Source organism: Chlorocebus sabaeus, chromosome 10 (genome assembly GCF_047675955.1).
Source record: "Chlorocebus sabaeus isolate Y175 chromosome 10, mChlSab1.0.hap1, whole genome shotgun sequence".
Taxonomy (NCBI): Eukaryota; Metazoa; Chordata; class Mammalia; order Primates; family Cercopithecidae; genus Chlorocebus; species Chlorocebus sabaeus.
Genome location: NC_132913.1, coordinates 52,420,621 through 52,442,590, shown reverse-complemented (window position 1 = coordinate 52,442,590; position 21,970 = coordinate 52,420,621). Strand labels below are relative to the sequence as shown.

General features: G+C 33.6%; 1 protein-coding gene across 5 annotated transcripts in view; it reads left to right on the top strand.

Annotated features, from left to right (window-relative positions):
* Positions 1 to 21,970, top strand: part of SCN3A (sodium voltage-gated channel alpha subunit 3) — a 114,205-nt gene that overhangs the window by 58,864 nt on the left and 33,371 nt on the right. For 2 of the 5 annotated variants that reach the window (XM_007965204.3, XM_007965208.3), the window contains exons 13-18: positions 3,664 to 4,011; positions 5,057 to 5,189; positions 6,545 to 6,783; positions 11,515 to 11,688; positions 12,640 to 12,996; positions 14,808 to 15,278. In XM_007965204.3, coding sequence (XP_007963395.3) covers positions 3,664 to 4,011; positions 5,057 to 5,189; positions 6,545 to 6,783; positions 11,515 to 11,688; positions 12,640 to 12,996; positions 14,808 to 15,278 — 1,722 coding nt within the window. The remainder of the gene's footprint in view (positions 1 to 3,663; positions 4,012 to 5,056; positions 5,190 to 6,544; positions 6,784 to 11,514; positions 11,689 to 12,639; positions 12,997 to 14,807; positions 15,279 to 21,970) is intronic. The other 3 variants (XM_007965211.3, XM_007965213.3, XM_007965209.3) reach the window with 2 other exon arrangements.

Sequence of the window (21,970 nt, the reverse complement as noted above, 5' to 3'; positions counted from 1 at the left end):
GTATGATATATTTTTCATAAAGAAACTTCTAAAAAAACAGAAGTAATAAACAAAAAATTCAACATAGTATTTACTTTTGGTTGGGAGAAAAGGTAATATGCAAGTTCTCAGTGAATGTTTTATAATCTATGTTTAATATGTAAACAAATATTTTTAAAGAAAAAAGTAGACTATATCAATAACTTAAACTTGTATTCTCATATTAGAACAAAATGGACATGAATGCACAAAGAGTTTTAAGATACAAGCCATTTATTTAAGACAATATCAATATCAAGAAATTCAACTATTACTATCTTGTGTAATACAAATATAAAATATATTATCAAATCAGTATAACACATTTGGAATTAACTTGAAGCTCTGGAGGGCAACTTGGTTTCTCAGATCAGATTTTTTTTTTTCTTAAACAGTCACCCTTGATATTTTGGAATTCTTAAAACTATTAGGTGTTATTAGAATTAAGAGTATATGAAACTATAGCATAATGATGCTATAGTGAACACAAACGTTCGTGTTCATATCTCAACTCCAAACTAGTTCTGTGACCTTGGTCAAGTCAGTTGTACGTTGTAAAATTTCTGTAAAATAAAGTAAGAATACCTACATTAAAGAGTTTTACGGGACTAAGCAATATATTGAAAATCTGTGTGACAAAGAATAAGTCTCTTATTAAGTTAAAATTGATGAATGAATTTCAAATGAGGGAAACAAAACTTTTGAGTAGTTTCAATTACTCACAAATGTATGTACGCAGTTTGATAGCAGTATTATTTCCTTTATTGTTTCATCATTTTGCTCAAATAAAAGTTTGCAGATTAGTTCATTCAGTCCAATCAACAAATATTCATTGATCACCAACTATGTGGCAAGCATAATTCAAGATGCTGAAAATACCTCAAAGAACAAAAGAGATTCAATTCACTGACCTCATGGAAATTTATTTCCAAGGAGACGGACAATAAACAACATAAATAAGTTATAGACTGCGTTAGAAGGTAACAGATGTTAAGGGAAAAAAAGTAAGGAGGAAAAAAGGAACACGAGCCATAATTGGAAGTAAAATTTTAAATAGGGTGGTTTACAATGACCTCAGTATTTAGACATTTTGGGAAAGATTTGGAGGAGGCAAAGGAAGAGGCTATCTTATGGAACAGCGTTCTAAGCTGATGATAGAGGAAGTGCAAAACCCTGACATGGTAGCATGCCTGGAGTGCTTTAGGAGCAACTGGTAGACTTGGTTTGCCGGAGCTGAGTAAACTCCAGACAGGCAAGATCAGGGAGGTTAGCTGATGGCCAATGTTTTAATACTAAAAACAGAAACAGTACATACATATGGTAGATGTCGTTCATTTTATATTTGTAAATAGACAGAAGACAGATGGATAGATAGGTAATTTCAAAAGTGAAAGAAATAATCTATTAGTTTTAAATTTGCATCTCCCAGTAAAGACAGGCTAAGAGCATTAACACAACTAACAAGCAGAAATATACCATAAACAGTTTACAGTTTCTGATTCTGTAAACAGAAAAGGAATCTGGTAGAAAGAGAATCAGTGAAGGTGGTGGGGACAGGAAACATAAGATACACAGTAAATACTGCTCAAATCAAATATCTCTTCTGAAAATGTCAAAGCAGAGAGGCCATAAATTGTGGACACCCTGTCTTCTATTCACATAAATTACAAATGTTATTTTGTTTATTACATTATTTTATTTTTAAGCAGATTATATATGTTAGTAGTACAAAATAAAGAAGTATTTAAAAGTATACAATGAAACTTCAAAATGCTAAGTACTTCCAACAAATACTCACTTTCCTTGTTCCCACTAGAACATCTTAAAATTCCCGGCATCTTTGTCCATCTTGACTTTTCCCAACCCACTTTGAATCCAAAGCCTACCTTCATGCTTGTGTCTTACAGACCTAATTTCTTCTATTTCCCCTTTTGTTACTGAAAATTAAGAAACAGTCGACATTTATCTTCTGGGAACAAGATGAAAAAGATACCTGGGAAATGTGTTTTGACATGCCTGAGGCAAAGAAAGATAGCCTTTCACTCCTTAAAACATGAAAGCTGGTTTTCCCTAGAGAAAGTGTTGCCACATCTGTGGGTATTCCCTCCACTCTGCTGCATCTTCCAGTGTGTTATTTTTGGTTTATTTTCTCTGAATGCTATTTCTGTTATCTTCTTTTTCTGTCTCTGTTGCCTTGAAAGCTGCGCTCACACCCATTATTATACATTCCGAAGAGTGAATAGAAGTTTCAAATAAACTCAGAGATCTGGAACGCCTTTGAAAATACCTGACATAAAAATATCCAAATTAAAGGCATGTCCCAGATACATAATGGATGCACAAAAATAAGTTTGACAGAGTCTGCCTTTTCTGTTTTTTCCACTAAAATCATTTTATTTGGTTTTACACTAAAGCTTAGAAGAAAGAGAAGATCCAGGAATGTTTGCTGCTGACATATGTATATGTATATGTATGTATGTATATTACCCTGGGTGTGAAGAGAAGTAGGAAAGGGAATGAGAGAGCGAGGAGGAATGCCATTGTTCATGATGAGGGGAGAAAACAAATATTCTGCAGACTGAATAGAGATGTTTTTGAAAACTATCTGCAAGACTAGAATACACACAGAATTATTTGGGGTTGCTAGTTTAAAATCCTTTCAAAATGTGCAAGAGGGAACTTCAAGCTAAATCCTCATTTTCTGGTACTAGGAAACAGTTCGCTTAACTTACTTGGGAATAGCTGTAATAAAAAACGTTTTGAATTGTCTCTTTCTTTTCAATACAGTTAAAGTAAAATCAGAAGTATATGCTGTTTTTTACACCACCCGCTGGTGAAGTCATGTTATATGTCTTGCTTTTATAAGCCAGTGTTATATTTTACACAAGAAGAGTAATTTATGTAGCAGTTTAGGAATCCTCTCTGTTGCGTTTGCTATGACATGTAGTCTCTCAAATAAGGTGAATCATTGGTTGCCATTTGGGAAACTGTTAGCAAATTTGGAAGACAACATTGTAGGTAAGTTTTGTGACTTCTATTCCCATGTGGGTAGAGACAAACCATTTCAGACAAAGAGTAAACTAATTTTCTTTCAGAATTCAAAAGAAGGGAATGGAAAAATAGTAGTTTTTTTTAAAAAAATAATTATCCTGAAGTAAGATACTGGCTACAATGGAACATTTGAAACAAATATTTTAAATTTGAGCCAACATTCTCACTTGAGCCAAAACTTATTCTCCAGGTTGCATTCCCTTCAGATTACAGCATTAAGAAGTAGAAGCTACTTACTATTTGTTTAACCACCACTCCCATCAAAAGTAATCATTTAGCCTTTTCAGCATCTGGTCCCTAACCTATAGCATTATGATAACCCAATCCACCTGAAGTGAAGACTAAATGAAGTGGTTGCATACTTAGTAAATTGCAAATCAGTATTGTTAGTCAGAAAAACACTCTTTTACTTAAATTTGCTTTAATAAAAGTATTAAAATATATGTGTCCTCTATAAATTTGATAATCCATGTTTCAGAGCAAGACTATACTAACTCCAAAGAATATAGATCTTTTAATATTAATACTTTTATTTTTATTAAATAATTGTGTTCTCCCCCCACCCCATCCCATTCCTTTTTGCTTTCTCCGCAGTCTCTGTTGAGTATCCGTGGCTCCCTGTTTTCCCCAAGACGCAATAGCAAAACAAGCATTTTCAGTTTCAGAGGTCGGGCAAAGGATGTTGGATCTGAAAATGACTTTGCTGATGACGAACACAGCACATTTGAAGACAGCGAAAGCAGGAGAGACTCACTGTTTGTGCCGCACAGACATGGAGAGCGACGCAACAGTAACGTTAGTCAGGCCAGTATGTCATCCAGGATGGTGCCAGGGCTTCCAGCAAATGGGAAGATGCACAGCACTGTGGATTGCAATGGTGTGGTTTCCTTGGTGGGTGGACCTTCAGCTCTAACGTCACCTACTGGACAACTTCTCCCAGAGGTGATAATAGATGACCTAGCTGCCACTGATATTATTCACTAATTTGAAATAATCAAAGCCTGGACAGTTTAGGCTGTTATACCGTCCTGCTTCCTCAAAATGAAAAGTTGGTAAAAATAATACATGATTAATCAAAGGGAAAACAATAGAATGTTGAGAATCAATTGAATTGTACGGGAGCATTAGCTTTTGTTGTATGGGAATTCATTGTAAGGGACTATGGCTTTAGGTTAAAAGGGCCCAGTTTTTAGAGTCTGCTTTGAAACACATATCTGCAAATTTGGTAGACCTACCAAGACAAATAATGGACATTTTCACCATCAAATCTGTAAGATGCATAATCACCAAGAATTGTAAAATTATCTATTCATATTCTGGAAAATTCATATTCTTAATATTAAATATTATAACCAATTTGTTGATAATGGGCAGTTTCACACAACTGTCAATATTTACAGTGCTATTTTAAAATGACTCTAAAATGTGTTGTTTTTTAATAGGAAGAGATATAGAAATAATTAAAGAAATTTCAGGAAAGCACACACATTTCATTGTACATCTGTGTTTGTGCATGGAAAAAAATTGGCCCATGTATGTCAATATTGTCAATATAGCCTCAAAGAAAATAATTCAGCCTTGAGACTATATAATCATAGTATTTATTGGGGTGGAGATTGATCTGATTATTAATCATTGATAGAAGATAAAAATAATTTTCACCTAAATGAAATAAAATAATAAATGACTTTAGCATGTTTACAACAAATTTCCTTGAAAATTGTGACAGGTTAATTAAAATATTTCTGTAATATAATTGTGTTATACAACTGCATCCACTGGTGAATTCCTCTTAAATAGTACTACCTACTATAACTTTTTTTAAAAAAACAAAACTGTTTATAACTTAACAATAATTCAACATTTTATTCCTTGAAAATTCTTAACTGGAAAAATTGCATGTGGCATGATTTACCAAAGAAATGCTATGTGGTGTTGTATTACTTATTGGAAAGAGTGGTTTGAGCCATCAGTATTTGGTTTGCAGGGCACCACCACTGAAACGGAAATCAGAAAGAGAAGGTTAAGTTCTTACCAGATTTCAATGGAGATGCTGGAAGATTCCTCTGGAAGGCAAAGAGCCATGAGCATAGCCAGCATTCTGACCAACACAATGGAAGGTAAGAAGCAGGTCATGGAACAGTCAACTTTCTGTGATTATGTGCTTTGTGAACTATTCCTTCTTTTCATAGAGTTACGGAAGTCTGTTACCCAGATCAAAACTATATACTAGACCTAAGAATGTGATATATGGAGTATATTATCACATTGATTACAAAAACTAATATTGGCCTTATTTCTTTTTGAGTTGGTTCCTTACCTTGCTTGCAGAGTGATATTTCACCACTTGATACTATATCAATGAGGATTTCTTCTTATGTTATGTTACTCATGTGCAAATAGAGTAAACTCTTCTCCCTTTCTAAGTCTTGGTATGTAGAAGCATAAGGAAACATTTCTTTCAGGCTTTAGTCTGTTCTTCAGGCATGGAGGTGTTGATAGGGTTGTGGGAGCGCTTGAATGAGTTGGACAAATCAAAACCTGTCCTCCACTCCAAGAGAGATCTTACCAAAGGGTCTCTCTTCCATCTTCTACATACACAACAACCATTACATTCCTCCAAAGGACCATGGACAGATATGTTCATTGATTTTGACATACAGGAATGGGCAGCAACTATTTATACACTAAACTTGTTCATACTTCACACAGTCCTCACTCCGTGAAGTCTGGAGAGAGAATATATTAGTACTGCCCTTTTTAGATCAATTGTTTGTCAATTCTAACATATGTTCTTTAAAAAACATCAATTACATTTTGTATCATGTCTTCTTGGTGTATTAGACATACAGTCACATAATAATTATTTTGTAACAGGCCTCATCCATTAAAATTTCACGTAATATTTTAAATACATGATGCTAAAATTCTAAAAGATATGTACTAGCCACAAAAGTAGATTTGAGTCTGAATGTATACTAAAAAGAAGGGCATACTACATTCTCATTGTGTGCAAGATGAATGTTGATATGGAAACTGTGAGAGGAGAGAATAGTTCATAAATGTTATCACACACATAAGGGATCACAACTTTAGACAATGTTTTTAAAAAGGTACTTTCAGAAGAAACCATAATTATTTAAAATTTTAATAGTTGTGTCATGCTTATTTAAAATTCTGTTTTGACAAAGAGAATACAGCAATTTAATCAATCATAACCTAGTGATTTTAAAGCAAAATATTAAATTCAAAGTGCTTATTTTCTGTTTTTAAAAGAAAAAAGTCAATCTATATGACATTTTAATTGGTATTTTCTGAAAATATTTAATGGGATTGTCTTCTTAAGTTTCTTAAGTAATATGAATTTCTATTTTCAAATATAAGCATCAATTTTGTTAAATGATATAAAATCTACTGGCAATAATAACTCATTTTTGTTGTTATTTACTACTCTTTCTCTTTATTGTCCCTCCAGAACTTGAAGAATCTAGACAGAAATGTCCACCATGCTGGTATAGATTTGCCAATGTGTTCTTGATCTGGGACTGCTGTGATGCATGGTTAAAAGTAAAACATCTTGTGAATTTAATTGTTATGGATCCATTTGTTGATCTTGCCATCACTATTTGCATAGTCTTAAATACCCTGTTTATGGCCATGGAGCACTACCCTATGACCGAGCAATTCAGTAGTGTATTGACAGTAGGAAACCTGGTAAGTACATTTGAAGTTTACTTAATTACTTTGGCAGAGGTGGGAGACATAGACCAAAGGGAAAGATCTATTTGTGCTATGCTGAACCCAAAAATTGTATCCTCTTTCCTCATAGAAAGAAATATCTAAGGAATATTACAGGGAATCTCAGCAATAGAGCCTAAAACTCAACTGGTATGAATGCTGATTGTTTAGGCCAATGTCTGTGCTGATTGATCGTGGTGTCTTACCAGTTGTAAACATCTCAAAATCTTTACAGTTGTTCTTTCTGGAAATGTGGGTCCAGATAAACCAGAAGATCTAATCCTGGCTCCACAAACATGTGGTTTTAACCCACACAACCTCTGAAAAAATCATGTCCGTTGAAGGGATGACCCAAAGATTGATGTATATTTTAAAAAAGAACATCATTGTTTCAAGTTAACTACCTAATAAAAAGCTTCAGTGATATTCATACAAGAAAATAAATAGTTGCTAAATGTGCATTTGTGATTTAGCCATACCTCTGGTTTAAATTACTGAGCATGCATCTGTGTCTGTGTGTGCTGATCAAAATGGGTGAACAAGTAAGAAAAGGGTTTACATATATTATTAATCAAGACCTTGCCCTGTACTAACTCAAACAAACTTGGGGCAAGGGGTAGTGGGAAAACTGGAATGGAGGGAAAAGGTAGACTAACAAACTAAATAAAGGGCAGTATTGCAGTCTGACTTCAGAAACAGTTTTCATCAAGGGCTTAGATATGGCCTGCAAGTTCACTGCATCATTTGTCTTTAGGTCAGTAAATGTTCAGTAAGAGCTCACTGATTTTACATCTTACAACCTCTACACTGCAAAAAGCCTGAATCTCTTTTTGAGTCTCATTCCAAAGACTCCTGATAGAACTTCGGCATAATTTGGGTCAGATGCTCACCTCTGATTTAATCAGCTTTGGCAGAGGATGGAATCGTGTTGAAAACATGGCAGTCCTGAGGAATCATGGGTGGAGGAGCAATTGCCAACAGAAGGGGGAAAGGAAATGCTAGTGGACAACTGGATAAATGTGTGCCCTAATAAGCGACCTCAAATTCTCTGCATTACTTGACTCAGTAGAACACTCACATATTCTTAAGATTTTCTTCATCTTTGGCAAAGGCCATGTCCCATTTTTCTGTTGCCTCTCTCCGTGTTTACATGGGAGTCACTCAATGAATAACCCACTGGTTGATACCTAGCCAAAAAGGCTGCTACAGGTAGCATGATTTTGCAAAAGAACGCAGGCTTTGCAGTGGAGTGGAATTGAGTTTGACTTTAGTTGCCAGTGCTTACTAGTGATATGGCCTCTGGACAAGTCTGATAAACAATGTGAGTCTTTGTTTTCTACTATTGAAATGAGTGTAGTAATACCCTTCGTGTGGAGCTGTTGTGAAGGTCACATGAGGTAATGTGAAAGCACCTAGACTGTGCCTGGCATCTAGCATGTGCTCAATAAACAGTTTCCTTCCTCAAATATATGCTATTACCCTTTCAGACCTTTCTTTGAAATAATGATGGAAAATATTTCTGGTGTAGTTCTTGTGTTTTTCCCAGGATATTGGACAGTTAGGGAAGTTAAACAGGTGAAGGAAGATTTTGGAAACTTGCCAGAGTGAAACAGTAAATATAGAATTCCAATGTTGGAGCAGTTGAGTATGGAAACACAGGATAAGAGAGGCTGGATTATAAGATGATTGAATGAAAAAGCACAAGACAAAAGCATCAAATCTAGGTCCTAGTCAAAGTGGTCATGGTAAATATCTGTGTGGTTTTGAAAAGTCACTTAGATCCTTGAGTCTGTTTTCTCAACACACATATAAACAATGAGTGTGTTGGACTAAATGACTTTTTAATGTATGTTCCAGTTCTACAATTCTATTACTTGATGGGTAGTAACTGAAATAATGAGGTGGGAAAGTGGAATGGGAGACTGATGCCTGGTAGATTGTTGGTGATAGAACCATCTATAAGTTCAGTTTAGTGCTGGGGAAACAAAACTTGTCAAGATAGAGAGCATAAATTATAGGGAACGGACCTGAGTTATTTATTTCTAACCATAACAATAGGAGAATATGTAAAGTGACTGACTCTATTGGTTGATACCTCCTTACTATAATGATTAACATATCAATAATGCATTGCATAATTTACAAAGCATTTGTTCATAGAATATCTTATTTCCTACCCATAACAACATTTATCATAAATATTTATACATATGAAAGTAATACATATATTTAATATATAGGCAGAGAGAGAGCATGTGAGAGAGAAAGAAAGAATTTCCATCATGGGTGCTTAGCTGACTTAAGACTATATTATAGAGCATAGATGATTACACAGCATGTTTTGTGGAGAGCTTATAATTTTCTCATTAACATATATTTAGAATATCTATGAACTAGTTTATTACTGCTCAAATTATTGCATACTACCTTATATTATACATGAGGACATTGAATTGTGGAATTTTCCATCTTAACTTAGATCAACATACCCCATTTTGTATTGTTTCTGCAGTACATAAAAATTACATCACTTCCTTGTTGATGAGATTAATCAAATTTGAATATCAAGAGACCTTGAATCTCAATTAAGTTTTGCTAAGGTGCTCTGTATTTTTGTGGAGTATTTTTCTGTTTGTTTTTTAATCATTATAAAATGCTTGCAACCATCATAGGGATTCAATAAGCAAAAAATAGCGTATCAATCGTAGTAGGTTAGACAACATCTTCATCATAACAAACATTTCCAACCTACCTGACAATGCTGAAACTAGATTAAAATGTACCAAAAACAATCCCATTGATTTTTAGGGCCTTAACTGAAAACATTTACAGAGATATAGCTGTCATTTTGGATTACTAGCTGTAATAAAAATATTATTTTTAATGAAAAGTTTCATGGTGGGATTACATTTTTAGATAAGCGTAAATTTAGGGTATATGTTTTTAAAGGCATGAGATCTAGCCATTTTAGAAGAGCTGAAAATACCACCTTATGATTTTCTATAGAAAGAGATGTTTGTAGATTATTTACCTGGATGGTTCTAGCTCACTTTAAATAATATATTTCTATCATCAGAGTGCCTATTTCAAATAATAACTGCTTCTAAAAGTTTTATACAAGAAATAAAATTTGCATAGTTAGAACTTACTTTGTATTTACCAGGCAAAATCACTATTTGAAAAAAAGAATCTTTGATGTGTTATTCTATAAAATGAAAAATATATTTTTCAATGGGCATTTCACCATATACCTGGATTTTCATGTACCAGGCTTGCTTAAAATACATTTTATTTCTATTTGAGTGCATGGATGACTACCGTCAGGCTGTTTTTCTTTCTGTGATGGATATTTTTCATCTGTGATTGGAAACAATGAAGTGTTAGCTGAATTTATACATCTGTAAGGGTGGATCAATATTTCTTTTAAGTAATACGATGTTTTAGGAAACCAAATAATTGTTATACTGTTATTTTGACAGAATTCCTTCAAGATAAAGGCTGATTTATCTTGGTAAATGCTAAGCTTGACTTTACAGTCATAAATTGTAATTTTTAACTATAGTGAATTAAGAGAATTGCTTTAAAAGATTTTCTGCAAGAGTGATTTCACAATTCTTCATGTCCTGTGTCTCTCAGCCTATCATTTTGAGTTAAAAAATAAATGCTGTGTTTGTTTCATTGTTTTTCTTTCTATTGTCAAGTACACATTTAGCTAGCCACTCAAGTGGTTTATTAATCTTATTTACATGTATATGCATACTGAGTATTTTCTCCTGCTGGTTTCAGTTAAATCTGCAGTTTGTTACTCTGCTAATCCATTGACCTTAATTCTGAGGCATGCATCCAGAGATCGTTATTATAAACCATTTACGGCAAACTTACTCTTGTTTCAGGAATGTTTATAAAATTATAGAAATAAGATGGTATCCCTTAAAAAACACAAAATCAAAAACAAAATATGGTTTTTATGAAATCAATTTTTAATAACTTTCAATAATATGTGGATTTGTTCCTGATGCAATACTACCCAGAAATGAATTTGGTTGTGATTGTGTTAGAAATGTAGTGTACCAACAAGGGCAATAATTCAGGAGCTATTATTCAATACCAGATTTAAAATGTAGACCACGAAATGTTTTAAAATTAGTGTTTTTCTTGGAAATCCAGCAGATTCATTAAATAATATCACTCTGCTTAATAAAATACTCTCCTAGAGGGGAAAAACAAATGCTAGACATGACTGGGTGTGGTGGCTCATGCCTGTAATCCCAGTACTTTGGGAGGCTGAGGCGGGCAGATCACTTGAGGTCAGGAGTTCGAGATTGGCCTGGCCAACATGATGTGAAACCCTGTCTCTACTGAAATTACAAAAATTAGCTGGGCATGGTGGCCCATGCCTGTAATCCCAGCTACTTGGGAGGCTGAGGCAGGGGAATCACTTGAACATGGGAGGCAGAGGTTGCAGTGAGCCAAGATCGTGCCACTGTACTCCAACCTGGGCAACAGAGGGAGACAATGTCTCAAAAATAAATAAATAAAAATGAAAATGAAAACAAAAAAAAAAAAGCTAGACGAGTTGATTTGTCACATTTTCTCACTTTAAATTTTAGATATTTTTATTCCTGACTATTAATGTTCTTCTTTATAAATTCATGTAGCATCAGTGTTTTTCAGTGCTCTTGAAGTAGTGCTGATCTCTATTTTTAGGTCTTCACTGGGATTTTCACAGCAGAAATGGTTCTCAAGATCATTGCCATGGATCCTTATTACTATTTCCAAGAGGGCTGGAATATCTTTGATGGAATTATTGTCAGCCTGAGTTTAATGGAGCTTGGTCTATCAAATGTGGAAGGATTGTCTGTACTGCGATCATTCAGACTGGTATCTATTTATATATATTCCTGTCACTCATTGGCACATTTATTTTGAAATTGAATCAATGTATATTTATATAATTATTAATTTTAATTGTAATTTTACATCAATATATGACATTCTAAAAAACATATAAACATCATCTTTAAGTATAAACAGTTTCTAAGATTGATGAAAGCGTTTGAAATACTTTATAATGATTAAGTATATAGGGCACATTTGAAAACCTACATGTGCTTTCTAAAACTGTGTTTTAAGTTTATGAAGTTTTTTTGGCCTTACAGTCTGTAAAGACATGCAAATAAGAATTTTAGGCCCCAATTAATTTTAGCTTTTTATTAACCCTACTTCTATGAATGGGGACTGTTTTAAAGGAACATGCAGGGAAATATTTGATGTTAATATCTTAAATAATTGTATAACAAACTTTTTAAATTATAGCGCAATTTTATTGAGAAATATATACAATTTTTATTGAAAATTAAGCAAAATGTGTATTTCTTCAAATTTTTTCTGTACATTTGTATCATATTATTTAGTTTATTTTACTTTTATTTTATATTGGCCCATACAAATATATGATTTATACTTTTAATATTTCTTTTTACTCTCTAAAATAGAACCTGAAGATAACATTAGTTTGCTCATTTTAAAATGTCTCTAATCAAAATATCAATTTGTTTACATGGGCATATCTTTTGATGAATCAGAAATGTTTTATTTATTATTTCTGAAATGTTTTATTATTTTTACTTTTGCCCTTAAATGATATTATGACCTGATTTACAATTCTAATATTGTTAACACTGTTTTTTCTGGATTTGAAATTGAATTAGTTCAGCATATTTTGAGTTTTTACATCTACCACATGTGGTTCTATGATACCACATACTAATAAAATAATGTATAAAATTATATTATGATTACTACTAAGAGCATCTTTTCACTTCATTACAGCTTAGAGTTTTCAAGTTGGCAAAATCCTGGCCCACACTAAATATGCTAATTAAGATCATTGGCAATTCTGTGGGGGCTCTAGGAAACCTCACCTTGGTATTGGCCATCATCGTCTTCATTTTTGCTGTGGTCGGCATGCAGCTCTTTGGTAAGAGCTACAAAGAATGTGTCTGCAAGATCAATGATGACTGTACGCTCCCACGGTGGCACATGAACGACTTCTTCCACTCCTTCCTGATTGTGTTCCGCGTGCTGTGTGGAGAGTGGATAGAGACCATGTGGGACTGTATGGAGGTTGCTGGCCAAACCATGTGCCTTATTGTTTTCATGTTGGTCATGGTCATTGGAAACCTTGTGGTACGTATGTATTACAAATGCTCATAAATTAGAACAAGAGCAGACAGTAGCTGGGAAGGTGGCCAGATGTGGTAAACATATCTCTGGTTTATAGTAAGTGGCCTAGACTAAAATCCCCCTATTAGCACTCTGAGAATGAGCAAGTTATTTAACTTCTCCTGGACTCTGGTTTCCCATTTTTTATGACATTGGAATAACAAAACTGAAATCATATCTTTGATGTAAAGATTAAATCGGGGTATTTATGAATGCCTGAGGGGCATAAATATTAGATTTTCCTTTCTTCTTCAAAGAAAGTAAATTTTTATCACTAAGACGAATTGTGTCCTAATATTGTTTTGATAAGAAAATGACCTCTACTAAATCTAAAAAGACAACTATCTATTCTATAATCAAATTGCTCTTTGCATGTTCATAGTTCATGTAGTTGGCTTACTCAGAGATATAGGTCATATACTACCAAATTTTGAAGACATATTTCAGTGAAGAAGACCATTATATTTTAGCTATGCATTGTAATTATCCAAGTAACTTGGAGGAGGACAAAATGTTTTCTTCCCTGAATTTCCATTACTAAAGGAAAACCAATTATTACAGTTTAACTTATTCATATGTGTGGACATTGTCCAGACTCAAAGGGCTTACTTTTATCTGTGACTTAAAATCACTAATATAAAAACATAGTTTAAATAGATGTTTAATGCTTAAATTTCTCAATCATGTGTGGGCAAAGCATTTCTTTATGCCATCACATTGGGCCTTTCCTTTGAGGGATACATTTCAGATAAATTTGTTCAAAAGAATGCTACTGGGATACCTACAAACACGCAATTTTTTCTCCAGAATAGTAAATTAGGGAGCTCTAGATTCTGAAAAAAATCTGATACAGAAATAGGGAAACAAACTGGGGCTTTTGCCTTGCATGTCTTCCTATAGTGTAACATATTCTGAAACTCAATAACTAACTCCATTTCGGGCTAAAAATATTGTTATAAATTTTCTTTTACATCAGAAATAATGAATTAGTCCTGCATTAACCATAACTTACCAGTTGGCTGGGTAGCTTTGTCACGTATCCTATGATATTCTGAGAGTTAATATTGCCTCATACTTTCTACACACACACACACACACGCACAAAGAAAGAAAAAGAAAAGTAACTTATGAGTTTAGCCTAAACCCTGGTATACTTTTAGATTTCTCTCCATCTGTTGAGCTATTTGAACACATAAATTTCAAAGTGTATTTGATGGGAAACATGTTAAATCGTATATAATTTGCACTTAGAAATTTCTGCTGTTATAAAAGTTTGTGGCCATTGGGCCAAAGGAATTTGTATTTCAAGTGCATCATTTGGTACATATCATCAGGCTATTAAATAAATGAGTTCATTCTTTATATACATGAAGCTAGAAATTCCCTAGAAAAAAAAATGGTGAGATGAAGTAAGATAAAATGATTAAGATGAAAGTATCTTTTTTTCTCTCTCATTGGCAAAAACCTTGAGGGCGAGATTTTGTCTTTTCGCTGGCAAACCTGAGTAGACACCATTTAAAATCTTAGAAGCTCTGCTTTCCTGTTGTCCCTCCCAACAGGAAAAAAGGAGAGGTGCTTGTTTTATCGTTTTGCCCTTAGACCAGGATATCAAGTCCTTTAAAGAGTGTGTGACTTAGACATGACATCTGAAATATAGTAAGCATTCAATAAACATTTGCTGAAATAATTTTAGCAAAGATCTGAGTTCCCTTTTTAGGCTGTTATTTAAATGCATATTTCAATATTAAAATAGTTTTTTTTGTTTTTTCTTTTAGGTTCTGAACCTCTTTCTGGCCTTATTGTTGAGTTCATTTAGCTCAGACAACCTTGCTGCTACTGATGATGACAATGAAATGAATAATCTGCAGATTGCAGTAGGAAGAATGCAAAAGGGAATCGATTATGTGAAAAATAAGATACGGGAGTGTTTCCGAAAAGCCTTTTTTAGAAAGCCAAAAGTTATAGAAATCCATGAAGGCAATAAGATAGACAGCTGCATGTCCAATAATACTGGAATTGAAATAAGCAAAGAGCTTAATTATCTTAGAGATGGGAATGGAACCACCAGTGGTGTAGGTACCGGAAGCAGTGTTGAAAAATACGTAATCGATGAAAATGATTATATGTCATTCATAAACAACCCCAGCCTCACCGTAACAGTGCCAATTGCTGTTGGAGAGTCTGACTTTGAAAACTTAAATACTGAAGAGTTCAGCAGTGAGTCAGAACTAGAAGAAAGCAAAGAGGTAAGAATGCTTTTAAAATTTTTGTTGCATTTCCTATGATAACCATGTACTACAGTTATTTACTATTTTCTTTGTACTTATATGCATTATTAAAAAGTAATATAGAAAGTCATATATATATATATAGTGATGTTGGAAATCACAAGATACTCTTTATGGGGAAATGCATTTCTAAAAATTCCAACTTTTCACAAGAAATTAAACCATTCTGAATATTTAGTATATTCATTTTCTTGATTGTTTGAAAATGTGGTTTAAAAATGTGGCCTTTTAGGCTGGGCATGGCGGCTCATGCCTGTAATCCCAGCACTTTGGGAGGCTAACAAGGCTGATCATTTGAGTCCAGGAGTTCAAGACCAGCCTGGACAAGATGGCGAAATCTCCTTTCTACAAAAAATATGAAAATTCATTGGGCATGGTGGCACATGCCTGTAGTCCCAGCTACAAAGGAGGCTGAGGTGAGAGGATTGCTTGAGCCCAGGAGGTAGAGGCTACAGCGAGCCATGATCACATTACCCTACTCAACCCTGAGTGACAAAGCAAGACCCTATCTCAAAAAAAGAAAAGTAGCCTTCCAAAAAAGAGATGTTATTTAATACATTACACTCTCAACTACATTATGCTCTTTAAAAAATAAATGAACTTATTTTCTTGATCTCCTTACTCTCTATATTAGGTTTTGCTTATTTTTATGTGAAAATTTATGTACTTTTGTTAACCTCTGAAAGTCTGATTCACTATGATAGTGTTTCATTTATGAAAGTGTTATACACATTAGGAAAGTGCAAGTAGGACTGATTATATTTTGCCCAGTCAAGGATGAGCAAATCTATAGTCTTCCAGAGTAACTTGAAAATACTAAGAACTACTTTAAAAAGCTTCACTTGAGGGCTATAGTTATTTTGTAGATTAACCTGCTCTTACTGTTGTATTACTAGGAAAGAGAAAAAAGAAGGAAGGGAGGAAGGAGGGGAAAGAAGGAAGGAAGGAAGGAAGGAGAGGAGGGACGGAGGGATGAAAGAAGGAAGGAAAGAAGGAAGGAAGGAAGGAGAAAGAAGAGGGAAAGAAAGAAAGGAAAGAAAGAAGGAAGGAAGGAAAGAAAGAAAGAGAAAGAAAGGAAGGAAGGAAAGAAAAGAAAGAAAGAAAGAAAGAAAGAAAGAAAGAAAGAAAGAAAGAAAGAAAGAAAGAAAGAAAGAAAGAAAGAAAGAAAGAAAAGAAAGAAAAAGAAAGGAAGGAAGGAAGAGAGAGAGAGGAGGGAGGGAGGGAGGAGAAAGAAATGAGGGAGGGAGGGAGGAGAAAGAAGGAAGGAAGGAAGGAAAGAAGGAAGGAAGGAAGGAAGGAAGAAAAAGAAAAGAAAAAGAAAAAGAGGAAGGAAGGAAGGAAGGAAACTAATCATCCTACTGCACGATTAGTATTCTTAAGTTTCTATCATAGTAGTAATGGTATTAATTCTTCAATTCTGTGTTGTGGAAAAGAGGATTAAAATTATTTACTATTATTTATTTATAGACATTTAATATATGAATACAAAGTAAGTCTAGTACAGATGGAGTTATCAAAGACACGTTTTAGCTTGAGGGTATAATGTTGACACAGTGGGAACCAAACCAACAATGTCTGATTTTGTGAGCATATTTTGGAACTCTTTTTTTTAAATAAGTGTATCAACAAAATTTGATCTGAAATCCTTATAATAGGTAGCTGACAATCTTACAACTCATAGCTTCCTGAGTTTTTTCAGGTATTTTGGAGTTGCTGAAAGATAGTATGATAATAAATTGGAAAATATTTTGAAAAAGGTAAAATACCTACAAAATTAGGTAGTGATTTTTTTCTCTGAATTCCATTTAAAGTCTGCTTAGTGAGTTCAATTCTAATTTATGTTGCTCATTCTGACAAACTAAGAATTCAACTCTAATTTTATTTCCGATCACTTGGTATGAATTTATGTAAGAAGCAATACCAGTCAATTAACAAGAACTTACCGAGCACTTTTTATGAATTCAGCAATCTGCCTTGGATGCTAGGGGTGAAGAAGAGCTCTATAACAAAACTCTCCTTCAAGGAAATCTCAACATATTTGAGTAAGCTAACATGAACTCATGAAATCATTAAAGACCTATTAAAAAGTTTATTCCTGTCAGGTTGCGTATAAGGCTGTAGATACTGAGGACAGCAAGAGTCATTGCTAAATGGAAGAGATAAAATTGAAATAGGCCTCAAAGTTTGGGTCAAATACAGATTAACAGAAAGCAAAATGCTGGAGCTTACTAAAGGAAAGCTGGAGCTGACAGTCAGCTTGGTATTAAAGAGAGTTTAGGGTTATCATTGCAGATTATCATGCAGTGATAATCTACGTGAGGTAAGTGTTGGTTGAATATATAGTGGAAAATATGTTTGAATGTGTGAGGTAGTTTCAGATTATAAAGTTTTAAAGTAAGCCACAGAGTTTGGAGTTAATAGGGAGCCATTTTCTGTTCTGAAGCAGGGGAAGGCAATAGGAAAGTGCTGTTTTAAGAACATTAATTTGACATCAAAGAGTAAAACAGTTTAGAGTGAAAGATAAGAAAGATTATCTTAGGGAATATGGTGATAATCATTTGATAGCAATGAGGTGATAAAATTCTCAGCTAGGGTAATAAGTAATGAGAATTGAGACTCATTGGCAACTTGAGAAACCTACTAAAGAATCTGGGAAAATGGAAAAACAGCAATGCCACTTTCTGGAATGGCCTTTAAAAAGGGCTACCCAGTTTATGTTGGAAAAGGAGTTCAATTGGGATATACTGAATTAGAAGCATCAGTGTTGGGAAACAGAGTCTGAGTCAGAGGTCAGGGTTTAAAAATAAGGTAAAATGTTTGATAATGCAGATTTTATAATTACCTCATTCCCTGAAAATGAAGGAGTTCATCAAATAAGTAATTATAAAGTGAAAGAAAAAAGAGAAAACTAGAGACAAAGTAGCATAAAAACTTGGGGTCAAAAAGAGGCAGAAAAGCTAAAAGGCAGAAAAACTTTTTCTAGATTAATACCATAGAATTTTTTGACATCAGATTTATGGAAAGTAAATATCTTAATTTCCTCCTACTGAACAGTTGGTTTCCAAACTACTTGAAAAATTTCATAATGACCACAGATATTTCAAATGACTGCTCATTATCATGTCTTTTTAATGGTTTAAACATCATAAATTTAGAATAACAAGATATAAATCTCTCCCTTGTTATGTAATCCTGGAAAACATTTCTTACCTGAACAAAAATGTCTTCTAGGGTGATTGTAATAACTACTTTATCCTCTTCCAAGCTAAATTTTGAATACATAGAATTCAATTACAAAATGCAAAGAAATTATTTAAAATATATAATTATGTTAGTGGGAAAATCATTAAATATAAAGATATGTATTTTATAAAGCTAGAATAAAATTTCAAATTATCTTGCACAGTAATATTAAATTCATTCAACAATAAATTTTATGTGAATGATTTAGTCAAATGAATACTTTAAAAACCCACCAAAAAAGTAACAGGGCAATTCTCATACATGCTCATATACAAGATAAAAAGCAGACAGTTTTTGAAATAAAAAGCCAATACCAACATGTTCTAATATTATAGAGCAGATTAGATGAATTCTAGCAAAGTGCATTTTTTATTTGAAATTTCCAAAAGCTACTAGCACACTTCAGGTGCACACTTACATTGGCTGGGTTATTCCTTTTTAACAGGTATCACACACACATAAACACATTTAAAATAACATATCCATAAAGTGACATTTTGGTTCATATTTCTTAGGTTTTTGACACAAGTAGCAAGAGAATACTGAACTTTACTTTGCAGAGCACAGAATATTCTTCCTCTTTGCTAATAAAGGGAGCACTCATATAAGTTAAACCCACCAGAGTTATACATTTTTCACTAAAAAAATTTCATGAAATGTCTACTTGAAGAGGAGACAGTAAATTAATCATTAATTTAGATGGTATTTGAAAACTCCAGTTACTGTATTTCTTCTGTTCATTTTCCTAATAAAGGATACCTGACTAGTGCAGATAAACAGAAATGATCCCTAGAAGATTTTAGAGATAAACATAGGAATTGCTGTTATATATGTGTGTGTATATATCTGTATATATGAATATCACTAACATAAATAGGCTGGTATGGAAACAAATACAAACTTTTGCATGAAAAAAGGTCAGGAAATTGAAGGCATGGATTTCAAAATAGTGATTTTTTTTAATATTGCAAAAACTTGGAATTATACGAATCTTTTTGAGAAGCTCTAATGTAGAATTTGTTTGTTTTTATTTTTTTAAGTTCTCATAATCACGATTTCTTGAAATATTTCTATAACTATGAATTTTTACAATTTAATTCTTAAAAGATTATTGGTTTGTCTTCCTAAGTGAAAGATATAGAATAAATGCTTTTAACAATCATATTTGAAGTTGAATTCCAAACACAATCTAGCAATATCATACTGTGACCTTCACTGCTTACCGTTCTTACTTCTCACAGGAGTAAAATCAAGCTGGAGCCATCAAGAATGCAGCTCTGGTGTTTTTTAACCAGCCAGAGGCTCGTGCCACCACTTTTACCCAGGTTACCCAAGCAAGTTGTACATGTATAATCATGTTCTAAATGAATTTTGACTGGCCTGCATGCTACTCAGCTATGTTCCTTCCCCTGCCATGGCAAGGAAGTGCTAGACTTGCCCAGCTGCTCTCTGCTGAATCGTGTGACACATCACAGCATGGTCAGGCGAGATGGGCAATCCCAACATCATATTTAATTCTGCTAATGGATTTTCTAATTTAGTCTTTAGCCTTTTAAAATCAATTGCATGCTCTATAGGATCTATAATATCTATTTTAAAACATGATAGGAATGTTTATGGTACAATATAAGTCAGGGATGTAGGAGGGCATGCATTTTTTTGTTTCTCTGCTTTTATTTCATTAAAATAAGACCACAACTTTTTGTTGTTGATTCAGCCTTTATAAGTAAATTGTATTACCAAAATAAGCCTCATGGGTTTTTTGGGTTTTTTTTCTGATAGTACTGCCATTTTCAGATCATTATATTCAGATCTATGAATATAATTTTCAATCTATCCAATTCATATGCCCCAGATGAAAATGTTTGCTTTCATGTTTTGGGGAAAAGGTTCTGTAAAAAAAAGGAAAAAAAGAAAGAAAGAAAAAAGAAAAAAAAGAATAGGGTGATGGGTGATCTTGAGGTTTGGAGATGAAGGGCCATAGTCTGTATGCATTTGGGCAACACATATCTTGGATTATCATGTAGGTTAAGAACAGTTATGTCTGCAAACCATAGTGATCAGTGTAAAGTAACTTAAAAAAGAAAGCTTCATGATATATGGGATGAAAATTCATTACATCTTGATCATTAAGTAATTGGCCTAGTGTACCCATTTTTTATTTGAAATTTCTATGATCTATGTTAATTTCTCCCTAAATGTTCTACCCAAAACTGACCAGGCAAAAAAGAGCCTTGGAAAATTTACTATTTTCAGTTTTTAATTACTAACTTTAGTTTTGTGAGGGGTAAAGGGCATCTCTCAAGATCATTGTAGATTTGTGGCTTAATGAGCTTTCATTTTATTCTATTGACTCAACTTTCTCCATTGCTTACTGGAATCTCAGCCAGAGTGCGGGTTCTGGGAGGGAAATTTTGAAGCAAAAGTAAAGAGTTTGTAAATATTGGGCAGTTTTCAGGGCTTCTGGTGACAAGGAATATCTAATTAGTTTGGGGTTGTCTCTGGGTTTAATTTATACATACTCTTATTTTCCCTAGGGATAACTGAGAATTAGTTGCAAAATGCAAAAAAAAAAAAAAAAAAAAAAAAAAAATCAGACATAAAGTTATCTATGGAAAATAGTAACAAAGATACAGTCCATGGTGATTTATGCAATTTTTGTTCAGCACCAAATTTTTAGATTTAGAATAAAACAACATTATTAGTCATTGAAGAAAATCTGAATTTTCTTTTTTTTTTCACAAGCAGAATAGAATTAAATAATACTGGCATATTATTATTTACGCCATGTTTGTAACAGGATTCCCTCCTTTTCAGAGTCTTTATGGAAACTTTGAAAGTAGATATTTGACTAAGGTCCGGAGCACATGCCCTTCTGGAAAGGCTTTGTGCTGTTTTTGGAATTTGGAAAGCAATGGAATAATGACTCTAGCTTTCAGTTTCTCTGTTACATGGCCAGTGTCTTCCAAATGTTCTTTGTGAAACTGAATGTGAGGCAGTTCTTTGAGAGGAGCAGATGGGTGTGTGAATAGCCATTTTAAACCCATCTCAACCTTTAAAGATGGTCTTGGTGCTTAGTACTTCTGCTGAAAAAATAAATAAATAAATAAGCCTCGTTTTGTATCCTTTCTGAAAACAAATGGCCTTTTTCTTTTTCCTTTTTGATGCTCCTTTACCCTACTCTTCAACTACAGCATAATGATTTTCAGTTTTACATACCATGTTCTTATTCAGGCTATTTTAAAAATAAAAGGAGCTCCGGGGATGTTGTACATTTAATATATGTCCAGGCAAACCAGATGGTGGTGGTTCATATTTTTAATGTTTCGATAAGAGATCGTGGAAAAAAAAAAAAAAAAAAGCTACTGGCCTTGTTCTTCCCACCTAGGACAAGCAACCTAAGGGCT